We start from the raw sequence: 15,725 nt of genomic DNA on the forward strand, positions 1-15,725 counted from the left end.
AATTGGTAAATCGTCATTTACCTACCTTTAACTATTTTATAATTTGGATTACGGCATCCCTCTTCCAGTTATAAATAGGTTATTGGGTCCTAGCCTTAATATTTCATAGTGGGTGTTATATTAAGGACTTTAAATCAACTAACTTGAATTCCTCCAATTATAGACAGCTATGGTCTTCCTAAATCTTAGGAAGAAGCTTCCTAATGAAGATGATATCCCGAATGGCAATAAAGGTGAAAGATCAATCCCTTTGTTGTGCATTAGTGGGACTGAAAATCATACTTCACTTCCTTCACCTACTCCAATAAATCTCCCTATCCCACAAGTTTCAAGACCTGATAAGTTCTAAGTCACTCAATCCCTATTGGAAAACAAAGTCTATATGTGCTTAGGTCTTGGAGATTAAGTCACATATTGACAAGCCGGGAGAGTCGAGTGTCGAAGTCTCAATGTAGCTGGCTATTGACTTGGTCACTCCCTGATGACAGATCACGACATGACCCTTAATGATCTTACCTATTCGCTTGATGATGTTGAATCAACAATGGTTTGGAGCATTGGTAAAGCAAAATTTGATTGGAAGATCAACTTCCCAAACTTCCATGGACATTGACAATGGTAACATAGGAAGTCCAGAAAACCTTTCTCTTCCCAATTGAAAGGGATTGGCCATAGTCAACTCGGTTGACCAAATGGTAAAGAGAAAGGCTAATTCTGTGATAGTCTCATATATCGTTTCCAAAGAGTCCATATGTTTTTGTTGCCAAAGGAAGGGCATTGGTTGCGAAGCTGCCAAATTTACCTAAAAGTCCATAAGGATAGTAAAGTCAAATGTTTGACTCTGCTTTAGGTAAAGTCCATTATCTAACTCTATTAAGTTTCTATTCTGAGATTCTTACTGCATGATGTGACTGGGTCACATATTGATGTTTAAGAATCAAAGAAGAGTGAAGAAACTTAAAGAAAGTATATGTTGATTCTGATCGTGAAGATGGATTTCGATCGCATGGTTCGGTGATCAGAATTTTGAGTTGTTACTTAAGAGTTATGATATATTGCTTAGGAATAGATAACAACAAGTTTTTCATATGGATTGTAAGGATAAGTTTTCCGCAAAGTTTTAAAATAAAAGAAAAATTGTTTTGATTTTATTTACTTTAAGTATCCTTACAATGGCATTTGTGAAAAAGGTTGTTGCTTATATGTTTCCATTGATAAGCAATATGGGTAAATGGATTTGATTCTTTCATTAGTGGTAGTGTCATAATTTACCAAATAAGGAAAGATTCTCATCACCCAAGTTTCATTTGGATAGAAACTTGGAATCATGCAAGTTGTATTGTGTGATGAATGAGAATTTTCATCTTTGGTAAATTAAGACTAATTCCTTGTTCACATTCGCATGTGATTCAAGCGAAGGACTAACTGATCGGGTACATTAAGTTGTGCACTAGTTAGGTCCACCACAAAGGTAGATAAGATTATTCATTATGATTTACTAAAGTTTAGTAAATATGGTTATGCTTACGAGTTTAAGTGTAATTCTGAAACATTGGAAAAGTTTCAATGTATGGCAGAATGAATAAGAAGAATCAAATAAGGCAGAAAGATAAAAGTTTCTCCAATCTGAAGAGATGGGAGAGTACTTGTGTATTTTGTTTTATGATTATCTTAGTGAATATGAAACCATATCACAATTGATCCTCTAAAGACACCTTAGTTCATTTGTTTGGCTAAGGGGAGGAATCATGAGTTGTTGAAATGGTTAAATCAAAAGATAAATCATACATCAAATCTTAGAGTCATACTCCAAGATTGAGCCATTGAGTGACATAATCTTTAGAAAGTTTATAACACTTATCAAATGTAGAGTAAGATGTGTCATACTCTTGTACATTTGAGGTTGGTTAGTTGTGATGTTTTGGATAAAGCAAAGACCAACTAAGTCCAATTATGGGAAGTGTTTAACTTGATAAGAATCCGCACTAGCTCTTGAATATTTTTATTGTCAAGGAATGGTTCTTGACAAAGATAAGTCTTATATGTCAAGAGGACAGTGGGAGTCTAAAAGATTCTGAAATAGTTTCAAGAACTAATCAAGAGTTTTGTTAATCACTAGCTCACGACTTGAGGTTTGTAACTTATCGTGTTCTTATTTCTATGTCTATTCCAGTTGAAAGTTGATTATGCTTATGAGTTCTATGAGTTCTCAATTGTTTGCATAACAACCCGGAAGCAATGGTGGGCATTGTGCTACCAGGTGGCAAGATATTAAGATTGCACAAGTTCAGTCCATATGAATTTGGAATTGTCACTAACCTAGTCATGTGATTATGGTTTTGACAAAATTCACGTGGAAAAGAACACATACACCATAAAATCTAAGTGTCATAAGGTTTCTCTTCGATTCAAGAAAATGATGGTAAGGAAACGCTTCCACTAAGAAGATTTTAAGTAGATAGCGGTTGTGATATTTGCATTCTCATATAGTTAGTGGAGCGTGCGTGGTTAATTGGCACACTAACTAGTGAGAATTGCAAAAGGTCTAGACAAACATGTGAGCTATCTAAGGAAAGGTGTATGTTTTTGATAAATTCTTATCAAAGCAATCTAGTATCAGAAATATGAACTTTGGTAAGAAAGTCAATAAAGTATTGATTTCTAGAAGTCCAGTTGATTTCTGAGTACATGTCAAAGCTAGTGGGAGCATAAAGTGTTATGTTGGTAATCATTATGCTAGTGGGAGCATGATGATTATGTTAAGTATTGCAAGTTAGCAATGTTATTTATAGAAAAACAAAAGTTTCAAGTTGCTTTGAAAGTTGTTTTGCTATAATTAAGGGAGATAATTCTATACTTCACTCCAATTCTACAAGCTTAGATTGAGAATTTAATCTACTTTAGTCAAGAATATATATGAATGTTATGCTGGAATGGTTCAACATAAGGAAATTCTATATATGTTGCGTTCTCAAAATTCGATTATGATTACGGCATCCCTCTTCATATTTCGAATTTTGAGAACATGGCAAATAAAATTTTTATAGCATAAATCATGTCCCATATGCTTTGGGTATAGGTTTGATTATATGTGCTATAATATTCATCCATTCTAAATTTTCCAAATGCCTAGGGCATTAAGATGGAAAAAGGAATAGAACTGGAAATGACTAAAGTGATTAAGCAAAATTATCAAGGACAATCTGAGGTTTACCAAAGATTGGTTGCTCATGGACAATTAGAAGTATAGAGTAAGGACCATATTGACATATTTTGTAAAGAGGCAACTCTTGTTTAGAAGTGATAGTCAAAATGGTAATATGGAATTGTTTCCATAGGTGGAAGTTATTCTTTAAATCTGTGTAAGATTAAAGAACTTAATGCTAAGAAGGATGTTCAAAGGAATGTACTTTGAATTTGAGACTTCATTTCCATGAAATTGTTTCCCATTGGAATACTTTGTAATGTATGTTGCCAAGTCTCTGTGACTTTTGTGCATAGTCGTTACAAGGGGATCATTGCATATAAGTTTAGAATCTAACAGATTACAGTAAATGGCAAGAGTTTGGTATTCTTGCATTTACAACAAGGATTGGAATTGTGAAATGAGCATCATTGGAATATTGACAATTGATCTATTTCACAAAGAGAGGACCATATGTAAACATAGTATGCATACTTGGAGTATGGCATAATTGTTGTTTGGAAAAACATAGTGTACGTGCTTGGAGCATGGGACAACTAATGTTTTAATTCAAGCATAAAGTTGATTAATCGAAACATAAATAATGAGTAATCAATATGGTGCTTAGATAAAAGTTGTTTTATTTACACCCAAGTGTTGGGGCCATATAGGATTAAGTATTATTCTTGTGTTTCACTTTGCATGTTTTGACTTCCAGAATAAATATGTTATGGAATATATCATATTATTCAAACCATCCACAGTCAGTCATATGTTGGAAGTAGATATGAATCAAGACTGTCATGAATTTGGCTTGTATGATTTGTCTAAAGTGCTTTAGACAATGCAATGGTTGCTACAACATTCATGAGTACTCATAAGGGTTGAGTATTAGATTCAACCCACACTCACTTGCATCACTTCATGGACTTTATCTCGAGTAATCGTGAGACGGTAATATCATATAAATCTTCAAACCTAGAGATATGAGTTGTTGACTATGAGTTGGTGTTTCATTGATTGTACGAAAACGCATTGGTAACTCGATGTTATAAAACGTGCCTTTGTGAATAATTCAACAAGTAGTTAGTACAAGCATATCAGTCGATGTTTATCTGTTCCTTCTAGAAATAGAAGCGATATCTGGGCCCCTCGATGATTTGGTTTTGACCTATGTACCGGGCCTGGTCAGAACTTAATTGATGTGTTCAATTTAGTTCTATGTCGAAAAAAACCGGAGATCGAGAAACAAATGTTGGACAATAAGTAAGACCATGTTCCATGTGTTTGTCCGGCTGATATCATGAGAACAGAGGATTATATGATCACTTATCTTAAATGGCGTATCATCATCATCTCAGTTCCGAGAGACTTTGAAAGAGCTACGATTGCTAGTCGGATTTTGAAGTCGTATTTGCAAATATAGTTATTAGACTTATCCAAGTGGGAGACTGTTGGATATAGTGTCTAAGTCCATAACTTTATTTGGTATGAACTTGACCCGACCCGACATGGTCCATTTGGGTTGCATGGCATTGCAATACTTGGATAGACTAAATGAGAGAATAAGGCACTTATGATTATTAATATAAGTTCTAATATATTAATAATAGTATTATTTAATTAGTATTTGATCAAGTATTAATCTAGAATTAATTTGGTGATCAAAGTGAGACTAATTAAATATATAGGGTTGATTATGATAATCATCAATTCTTTTATGGTGGATTAATGATCCATGGTTTATGGGTTTGGTTATAACCATATGGAGCTCCATGGATAGTCCATGGGAGTTACAAACCCATGGGTCATGAGAAATGAAGAGTCATGACAATTAGGGTTTACATTTGTAACTCCTAATTATGACACACTATAAAAGAAACCCTATAGCATGCAAAATTGGCACTAGAGTATTCTTGTGAGGGCATAGTCGATTTTGGAGTGTAGAAATATTCTCTCTAGTTATTCCAAGGTTGTAGTGTTGTGTGAAGCATTTGAGGCACAACATTTGGGGTGCTAGGCTCACAAAGTCTTGAAGGAATCCAAGCGACAACAAGGTATGTATTTCTACTAGTTCTTTATGTTTTATGTAATCCCCATGCCATGCTAGTTAGGAAATAACCTTGAAAAAGAAATTTGCATGTATATAGAGAAAACATAGATTCAAGGTTATTAGGGTTGCATGTACACTTAGGAAGTGTTAGAATGCTCAAAACCCAACAGTTATGGGCTCCCCCATGGTCTTTACCTAGGATGTCATGGGCTCCCCTACATGGTATGACATCCGACTGCCACGGGCTCCCCCAGGGTCTTCCATACAAATAACACGAAGTCAACTAGCATAACATATATCACATAAGTAAATATCATACTGCATAACACACACACACATATATATATATATATATATATGTATATATATATATATATATATATATAATGTGTAGGGATGTTGTGGACTCCTTCCAGGGTCTTACTCCAGGATGTCGTGGGCTCTCCCCAGGGATTTTGACCTACGTGTCATTGGCTCCCCCAAATGGTCTTAAATACTTTCCATGGGCTCCCCTCATGGTTTTTACCTAGAATGTCATGGGCTCCCCCTCATGGTCTGATCTCCGACTGCCATAGGCTCCTCCCTAGGGTCTTCCATATCTACTCAATAAAACACTAGCACATTTATATATATACATGCATATCAGATTTATCCGTAGTGAATCCACAATAAACATTACAACTAACTGAATGGGCTGGCATTGGCGCCTTAGACCATTGGTATGGTGAGGAGACTCACCTCTCAAGAAGTGTTGAACCGGTAAAATTCAAACCCAATGCATAGTTCCAATTTTAACTGCCTACAAACGCAATGTGACTAACTTTGTCAAAATCCCAAAATACCAAAGATACCCTTAAGGTCAATCTTGGTCAACCATGGTCAAAGTCAAGGTCAATTGTCCATGTTGACCAAACTCATCGAGTGCATCTAGCAACTCGTTGAGTTCCTTCAGCGTTCAGAAAACTAGGAAAAACCCTAGCCAACTTGCCGAGTTGTCTCATTAATTCGTCGAGTTCACTTAGTATCCAAAAAGTAGGGTAACCCGACCCAACTTGTCGAGTTGCCAGAGCAATTCATCGAGTTTTCCCAGTCTTAACCTATTTAACCCTTTTTAGTCGAATCTAAAGCCCCACTCTACAGATCCAATCCCCTAGGGTTAAGTTAACACGTAAAGTTGCTAACTTTACATGCATGCAAGGCAACAAAGGGCTAAAAATGCTTAAACAAGCTTATCAAGTGTCTTAGAGCATGAAGGAGGGCCAATACTTGATAAAGTTGGCAACTTTAAATCCACAAAGGCCCTAAGATATCCATATCGGAAGCCAAATCTTTATATCATGCTCATATCCAAGAATAGTCCCAAACTAGGCTAATAGTGGCCATAAACTTTCATATAAGAAGATCTAAGCAATAAAAGGCCAAGGTTTCGACTTTATACCTCAATGTAACTGCAACACTGGAGGAAATCCCGGATCTACTGCCTTCTACTCAACCTAACCTTTTCAAGCTTCCAGTTCCTTTCAAAAGAGCACCAAAAGTCACTATCCAAGCTCACACACACACACACACAATGAGAGGAAATGGGTGAATGAGGGTTCTCTGGATGATGGGGGCGATAAGGGAGACTACTAATGAGGCTTAAGGCCTTTAAATAGGGTACAAGCCCTGAAATTTAGGGTTTTCCTTCCCAACGTCAACTCGTTGTCTTGGTGCCTTCCAGCTCGTCGAGTAGGCCCTTAATCCTGCTTCCAAAATGATCCCTACACGACAAGTTGGAGCTCCCCAACTCATCAAGTTGAAGTCAGAAACCCTAAAATGCTTAAAATTGAATAATAATTGAACCAATTCTTACACTTTTGATTAGGGATGAGCAAATGGATCGGGGAACCGGTACCGGAACCGGAACCAGAACCCGATGGAACCGGTCGGGCCGGGACCGGGACGTTATTTTTGTGGATTTTTGGAACCGGGAACCAGTAGGAACCGGAACCGATATAACCGGAACCGGTAGAACCGGCAAAAACCGGAACCGTATAATGCTATTTTTCAAGGACCAGTTCCAACATTTGAAGACACGACAAGAACCGGAACCGATAGAACCGTCGGGCCGGTTCGGTTCTTGATTTTGGCCGAAGCCGGTTCCGGTCCGGTTCGGTCCTTTTGCTCATCCCTACTTTTTTTTTTTTTCATTTATGCAGAAGCTACACTTACAGGTAATCTCAGCTTCTTGGGAGGCTGCAACTATTTTAACATTTTCAAGAAAATTTCAATTGTTGTAAAAAAAATATTATGAAACTCACCTTTCCACCAAGACAAACTACTTTCTTGTTTTCTAAAGCCTTCTTTTATTTCCATGTCATATGGGATGGTCCTAAATTACAGAATAATTAAATGTATTACATTATTTTCAATTGTGTGAATCCACTTCACACCAAGATAGTGAAGTTGAGAAACATTAAGGGATTTATTTAAGTAAATTTTATCTTAATGTGGCGCGATAAATTTTATATATCTATTTAGTAAACAATAATTTGTATAATTATGGCCTTTGTTGCAACAATCTTTGTCGGATTATTATTACTTATGTTGGCATATGTGTGGATTATTATTATTCATATTCGTGAAAATAGAATTTGGTATCAAGATACATCAACCAACAAAACAACTTGAAATATAAACTGGATTATGAAGATTGAAGGGTAAGATTGTCATTTTGTCACATTGAGAGACTTCGTTAGTTTCAAAACTTGTTAGGAAAATATATAATTAGAGCCTTAATGAGAGAAATATTTGCTTGTCATAAAGCTGCTGTCATAAACTCACATAAATCAAAGTTACATACGAATCAAAACTTGGCATTTTCCGACAAATTGAGTCGCCCTTAAGATTTTATAAAGAAAAAGGGCTATTTGCCGGCTTCGATAATATTGGGTCAATTTTGATAAATATTCAAAGTGGATTGATTCTATCAAACGAAACGAACGAAATGGAATATCTAGTTACGATTACAACTATTATTATTTATTTAGTAAATAATGGTTTTCACAATATGCTCAAAGGTCGGTTAGTATTCTAGTCAGACAAATCTTCACAGTACATATATTCATACAATATTGGACGCTTTAAGTCATGTAAGCGTTATAACTAGAGTCTCCTGGAGGGAGAGCGGAAATTTGTGTATAGATCTATACGAGGTTGACACCTCGCACCTTCGCTGTTCGCTACTGCTAGATCGACCAGTCTAGGGTAACAAATGTCTTGAACAAAACCGACGCCTGAAGAACGTCATAACAGGCACTCCGTCACATCAATATGGTTATAACGACTCACTATAATATATCAAAAATGTGTTATACAAAATTCACTTTCGGCTTATAAACAACTATGTTTTGAGCACCTCAACGAAACTTTTTTTTCATACAAGTGTTATACTTTCGTTAAAACTATTATATTTTTATTTACATAAGAAAATATAGGGTTTTCTGGAGGAGAACGGTTTATTATGATTTCGAATAATAATGAATTGAGACACACATGCAACTATACTCATAATTGAAGCAAGACTCACAACTATTTTGATAAGAAAATATTGGATTTTTTGGATTTTCTAAACTATCATCGAAGTTTTATACAAAAATGCTTATGAACTCACCAATATATTTTATGTTGACGCTTTTCAAACGACTTATATTCTCAGGAAATCAATAAGTAGGTTATGGATCGCGGACTGAAGATTAATTTGCTGTGTTTTGGAAATTTGCTTACTGATGTCTCTTTTGTGTAAATTTTGAGAACATGAACATGATATAAAACAATGTAAGCTTGCTATATTGATGTATGATGTTGGGTTTGGTATGTATCATTTATATACAATTGTTATGATACTGCACAATGACGTCAACCCCTTCCGGTCGTTTCCGCCGTTCTGGTCCGGAGGTGTGACATGGGCCCATTAAAGGGACTTAAGAGTCCTATGTAACATGTCGTAATGTCGTTAAGAGCAAATCAACATCATCTCAGCTTCATGTTATATTAAAATATGTTGGTGTTATAACATCTTGAAACAGAAAAAACTATTGGCTGCATATAGTCTCTCTCTCTCTTCTCTCTCTCTCTCTCTCCATGTTTTAACATGAGAATACCACCTTCTTTTCATGTTATAACATAATAGTGTCATGTTGGCATGTGACAAAGTTTGGGTGTTATACCACCCCACCCATAGTGAGTAGTCTTATGTGCATGTTAACGGGACAGGGATCAAAATATTAAAACAAATCTATATCTAGTGATCAAAAGTCAGAAACAAGATGCTATGGACTAAATGTGCATATTTACGAACTGATATGACAATTTTTTATGGTTCATACTGTTTCTACTTAGGACATTAAGACCCCTGGAAGTTTTATGACTTGACAAACCCATTGTTTAACGGAGAGATTAAACTCTTTTCGCTATTTGTTCCTGGCGTTAACCCTTCGGGATTTGCGTTTCCCAAATTGCACTAACCACCAGCTGCAAAAACTCCAAAATTGTTGTTTAACCCTAAAATTACAAAGATCCCCAATTTCAACAAAGATCATTTCCTTTTAAAATCTGTTGATATTTTCTAAAAAAATCTCAGTTATTTCCCTTAAGATTGAAGATCGATCGAAATACCTTCTCCACCAAACTGGCATTCATCCGATAAAATCGAGGAGAACCCAATCCTAATCGATTGGAATCGAATCTAAAGATACAAATTTGGTTGTGTATATATATTACACATATAGAGATCATTTCAGTCTATAATCCGAGACAAATTTTGAAATTTCTGTGAGGCAGCGGTGGTAATGGTAATGGCGATAGGCGGCATCGGTGGTGTTGCCGGCGGAGAAGCCCGGAGGGCACATGCAGCGATGACAATGGTGCAACTTTTCGCCGGAGGATCGCATGTGATCACAAAAGTAGCCCTGAATTTTGGAGTTAGCCGGCTTGTTTTCTGCGTTTATCGTGACGTCCTTGCTCTCCTAATCCTCGCCCCCATCGCCTACTTTCGCGAAAAGTTAGTCAACTTCTCCTAGATCTAAAATTTTCAATTAGACAGCGAATGCCTGTTTGTTTTGTTGTCAAGATTTGTGTTATCAATGTGCTTTTTTAAGTCAGGGATCATATGATCTTAGATAACGGTTTCATAAAAATGAGATTACCAAACAGTTGTTGCTTTAAACCCTAAAAAAGTGGTTCAATTTTGTATTCTTGGTGTAGATCTTTTTATCCCCCCCAAAAAACCTGCAATTAACGATATGGATTTGTTACATTTTGGGGAAATTCTTTGTTCCAATCCACCAATTATCATCTGCCTATAAAGAACTGTTGTATACCAACTGCAAAATCCAACAAAACTAAAGCTGTGGTTCTTATTTGTTATCTTGTAGGAGAACCAGACCACCTATAACCAGGCGTTTCCTCCTCTCATTTTTCTTTCTTGGGTTAACAGGGTAACTTCACAATCTCTATATCTCTCCAAAACTCCATTTTTTATATCTTTCTCACGAAAATATTGTTTCTTTTCAAACCTCGAATAGGATCTTTGGAAACCAGCTTTTGTTTCTTTACGGACTTGGCTACACAACTCCAACATATGCTGCAGCTGTACAACCTTCAATTCCTGTATTCACATTTATATTCGCCACGATTATGGGGTCAGTTCAACACCACACTCTTTTTCACCTTGACATTAAACAAACTGTCTAGATGCATATATAAACATACACACACAAACACATATATCTATTTCTTGGAGTCCATATGAAGTGGTTTTACATGCAGTACAGAAACAGTGAATATACTAAGAACTGAAGGTCAGGCAAAAGTCGGAGGCACATTCGTATGCGTTTGTGGAGCCATTTTCATGGTTATGTTCAGAGGACCTGTCATATTTGGGTACTCAGAGAATGACCTGTCACATAATGAAATCAGTGCAAAGGGTCAACCAGAGCCAGCTGGATGGTTGTTGTCTATTTTTATTGGTCTTGGGTTTGACAACTGGCATCTTGGTGTCCTATGCTTAATTGGGAACTGCATGTGCATGGCAGCTTTTCTAGCCATTCAGGTGCTCGCTCATTCATTCCTACATGTATTGGATGTATTTTCTTTTTCTTTTTATTATCTTTAAATGCTTATGACGTTGGATTTTGTAACGAAAAATGAAAATTCAGGCTCCAGTGTTGGCTAGGTATCCTGCAAGCTTATCTGTTACAGCATATTCGTATCTTTTTGGTGTTATGTTTCTGGTATCAACAGCGTTCTTCATGAATAATGAGTCAACAGATTGGAGTTTGACTGAATCTGAGTTTTGGGCAGTGCTTTATGCTGTAAGCATCTTTTATTTATTTATTCATTTTCTTTTTGTTATTTGGACATTCAAAATAATAGGAAAAAAAAAATCAAAGTATGATGCTATAATAAACAAATCAACAAAAGTACATTCCTATTTCTTTCAGGGAACCATTTCATCTGCATTAAATTATGGACTTTTGACCTGGTCAAACAAAATCCTGGGACCCGCTTTAGTTGCTCTTTACAATCCACTCCAGCCTGCTGCATCCGCGTTTTTATCAAGACTTTTTCTCGGAAGCCCAATTTACATGGGCAGGTTTGTTAATCACCATTATTATTATTTTTGATCAATTAATTAATTTTCATGTATGTATTTTGACTTTTTTTTTATTTTATAAAAACAGCATTGTAGGGGGGTTATTGATTATATCAGGGCTTTATTTGGTGACATGGGCAACTTATCGTGAAAAACAACAGGCAGCTTCTGGAGGTCGCCATGTTAATAAGCCATCTGAGTCGCCATTGATAAATCACATTTTTGCGGGCCCACCTCCTCCTTTGTTACCGAAGATTGTGGATTAAATCTTGAGGTGCAAAATCATGGTTTTTTTTTTTTTATTATTATTAGGAAAGAAAAAAGAAATACTTGAGTAGATTTTTTTTTTTTTATCTTAGGATTTTATACAAATTGATGAACGGGATGCATATGCGCCAACGCTAACTACAATATTATTTCTTTAATTTTAAGAATTTGGTACTTTGGTTATATTACATTGGGCACATGAAATGTGACGTTTTGAATTTAAGTCCTTTTAGTCTTTTACCTTTGGCTTTCTTCCCTTTTCTTCTCAAGTTCTCTCACGTTAATATAATATTGATTAATATTGTGAAATTTGTTTTTTGGAGTTTAATGGGTAAAATGGTCACTTCATCTCATCCAAAAACTTTATTTAATCTAGAAAATAAATAGGCTTTATGTATGTAACACTTTATAGTTTATCCAATAGACAACATTATTCGTTCGGCTCTTTTACCCATAGATAACTTAAGTAGGGAAAAAAAGAAAATTGGTTATGTATTCAGATTTCACATCTTGTTTCTTGATGTTAAGGTCTGGTTTTCAATTTTAGAGAAAATGCATTTAATGACTTAAATATAATTGCTCTTTGAATGTGCATCTCTATTTAAGACGTTTAATTCTTATGTAAATTTATACTTAACGATGATCTTCAATTCTTGTTGTTTGCCATTTTGATGTTTTCTTTAGTTTTAATACGTTTGTATACTAAAGCTCAAGTATCTTGTTATTTTACAAGAAGTCTAGTAGAATGGAACTTGTATAAAAATAGAACAAAGGTGGAAGGTTATGGAATCTACTCTAAGCAGCAAAAATTTCAAAGAGCGTGCAAAATTTTTGAAGAGCGTGTGTATTTAAAGCAGTGTTTTAAAAACCGGTTCGAACCGGCCGGTTGAACCGGTCGAACCGAGAACCGGAGGTGAGGGCGGTTCGATTTGGACCGGTTTTATAATGATTTCCTGACCGGATTGAACCGGCCGGTTTTGGTAAAAAACCGGTTCAACCGGCTAAATTGAACCGGAATGGACCGGGTTGAACCGAAATGGACCGGGTTGAACCGGACATTCTTGGATTTTTGTGTTTGTTTTGGTCTTCTTTGTTTGATTTTTATTTCTATAATGATTGTTTTTATATGTTGCATTCTATTTACGTTTGTAATACTAAAAAGATGACAAATTTTTGTAATCAATGTATGCAGGATAATTAAAAACATATAAAAATATAGAACCGGTTTGATCATCCGGTTGAACCGGAAAACATCACTCGACCGATTCAATTAAAAAACCGGTTTTTAAAACAATGATTTAAAGTTTTGTGAAGGTATTCACATACAGAGATCTAAAAGGTTTGCAATAGTTAAAAGACTTGAAAAGTAAAATAATTTCTCAAGGTAAAACGGATCTTCAAAATCATGACAATAACAATAAACTTTTACATAATCTTTGGTATGTGTAACACCGTAAATTTCAAGACAAAATTTTCATTTAAAATAATCATTTTACTCTTAGAAACACTTGTTTAAAATCTTATTCATAGTCGATTTACAAAACATAACTCCATTTTCACTTGCATAGAAAACCAAGATACTCCAAAATATGACTCTTTCTCTGGTGTGTACAATCAAGCCGGTGCCGTCCCGTGATACTGAAAGAAACCTGTAAAACATCAAACAAAACACTGTAAGCACGAAGCTTAGTGAGTTCCCCAAAATACCACACATAACACATATTAGCCACTCGAGGCTATAACTTTGTGGGTCCGTGCACCCAAACTCTGTGAACCCTCAGGTTCTAACTCTGGGAACCTTCCGGTTCCAACTCTATAAACATGCACAACATAAATCACATAGAAATAATGCAGTACAACACATCACGTACATATAGCATACAAATACTCTAATCACATAACTCTGGTTACCTACTCAAGGTAAAGTATAGTGAGAAGACTCACCTAGAAAGCAGAAAGCAGATATCCCCACACTTGAATCTCGAACTCGCCACCGCCTAACACGTAAGGCAAATACTCTCATGAATATAACTCTCGAGGCTAGAATAAATCCTCTCATAACACCCTCTTATGGGTAAAAGACTATTTTACCTCTCTCTTGGCCCAAAGGCCACATCGCTGTCCAAACCCTAAAACTCAACGTCCAACCCTTGGTCGAAATCAAAGTCCTCAGTCTAGGTCAACCCTTGACTGACTCTACTCGCCGAGTCAACCCTGTGACTCGTCGAGTTCCCATAATCAGAACTTCCCCATATCGCGACTCAACTCGTCGAGTCACCACGAGACTCGTCGAGTCACCACGAGACTCGCCGAGTCCCACAACTCTGAGTCCACTCACACCCAACTCACCGAGTCATCCCTTGACTCACCGATTCTCGACTCAACCAGGAAAGGGACTCTTCGTCAAGACTCGTCGAGTCCAAGAACAAACTCGCCGAGTCTACGGCTATCTTCAACCTACTCGCCGAGTTGTTCATACAACTCGCCGAGTTCCAGGCCATCTTCATCCAACTCGTCGAGTCCACCCATGTGACTCGCCGAGTATCGCCGGTCTGAATACATTCCGAAGCATTCCAGGCCAAGCAACTGCTCCAAGACATAGATCTAGCCTCTTACCACTCATCCATCACGTAAAGTGGCAAACTTTACGTGAATCCAAAGAGATCTAAGCCGTTTGCACATTGGGGCTAGGGTTTGGGACATGCAAGCTTCACTAAACACTCTAACATAGGGACTTTCATGCTCTCTGATTCTTCTCCCTTCCAGATCTGAGGTAGCAACCTCAGATCTAACCTCTAGACTTCCCATTTCATCCATAGACAATTTCTCACAAACCCCAAAATGAAGAAACAACATAATCAACAGGTCAAAAACGAGATACTACCTCTAAGTGATGCCCCAACTGCAATGCAATTCGAATCCAAGCAAAGCCCCTTGCTCCAAGCCTTCAATCTTCCCAAAATTCCTTCAACCATTACTTCTCCAAGCTCCAATCCACTCAAAAATGGTGCTTCTCCGCGATTTAGGGTTTTCTGGGGCTCAAGGGGTGATAAAGAGGCTGGGAGGAAGACATAATGATCATTATATAAGGCTCAACCCCGAGAATTAGGGTTTTCTCCACTCAGCGCCTACTCGCCGAGTCCAATACTCTGACTCGCCGAGTCGGCCACTTAACACGCGACCAAGTCGCGACTCTACTCGCCGAGTCCACACATGGACTCGCCGAGTCGCTCTTTCCCAATTTACTCTTTTAGCCCTTCAACTCTACTCTTGATATTTCGGGATGTTACAATTCTCCCCCACTTAAATTAGGCTTCGCCCTCGAAGCCTACAGTAACTCAACTCCAGAATTACTCCCACAACGTGCCACCTGGCCTTAATCGGACCAGATCTCACAAGGCATACCCATCGAAACTCGAACACACTTTCCCTTTCCTTACGGTGACCATTGTCTCGAACCGGGCACCGGATGCACCCTCTGAGGACCACACACATCGATCCGAGAATTACCCATGAAGTATCACTGCCCCAAATCTCAACAATCACTCGACCCATAAGGGTTAGAAGACATGAACCATCGGATCCCC

The 15,725-nt window shown here is 37.0% G+C and overlaps 1 protein-coding gene across 2 annotated transcripts; it reads left to right on the forward strand.

Annotated features, from left to right (window-relative positions):
• Nucleotides 1-9,661: 9,661 nt before the first annotated feature.
• Nucleotides 9,662-12,321, forward strand: LOC145034668 (WAT1-related protein At4g19185-like). 2 transcript variants are annotated; one of them, XM_078983141.1, is made up of 7 exons: nucleotides 9,662-10,278; nucleotides 10,652-10,714; nucleotides 10,802-10,918; nucleotides 11,046-11,328; nucleotides 11,435-11,590; nucleotides 11,720-11,871; nucleotides 11,960-12,321. In XM_078983141.1, the coding sequence occupies exons 1-7, from the start codon at nucleotides 10,067-10,069 to the stop codon at nucleotides 12,135-12,137; spliced, it is 1,161 nt and encodes a 386-aa protein (XP_078839267.1). In that variant the 5' UTR covers nucleotides 9,662-10,066; the 3' UTR covers nucleotides 12,138-12,321. The 2 variants fall into 2 exon arrangements, with proteins under 2 accessions (XP_078839267.1, XP_078839268.1); XM_078983142.1 differs by having other exon boundaries at nucleotides 9,664-10,278; nucleotides 11,051-11,328.
• The last annotated feature ends 3,404 nt before the right edge of the window (nucleotides 12,322-15,725 follow it).

This window comes from Lactuca saligna, chromosome 3, assembly GCF_052625555.1.
Source record: "Lactuca saligna cultivar CGN05327 chromosome 3, ASM5262555v1, whole genome shotgun sequence".
Lineage (NCBI taxonomy): Eukaryota > Viridiplantae > Streptophyta > Magnoliopsida > Asterales > Asteraceae > Lactuca > Lactuca saligna.

Bases quoted from the DNA above. Each gene is read 5' to 3' on its own strand.
- LOC145034668 (XM_078983141.1), top strand. From the start codon at position 10,067: ATGGTAATGGCGATAGGCGGCATCGGTGGTGTTGCCGGCGGAGAAGCC. The intron at 11,329-11,434 runs GTGCTCGCTCAT...ATGAAAATTCAG, and splicing joins CAGCTTTTCTAGCCATTCAG to GCTCCAGTGTTGGCTAGGTA. The intron at 11,591-11,719 runs GTAAGCATCTTT...TATTTCTTTCAG, and splicing joins TTTGGGCAGTGCTTTATGCT to GGAACCATTTCATCTGCATT.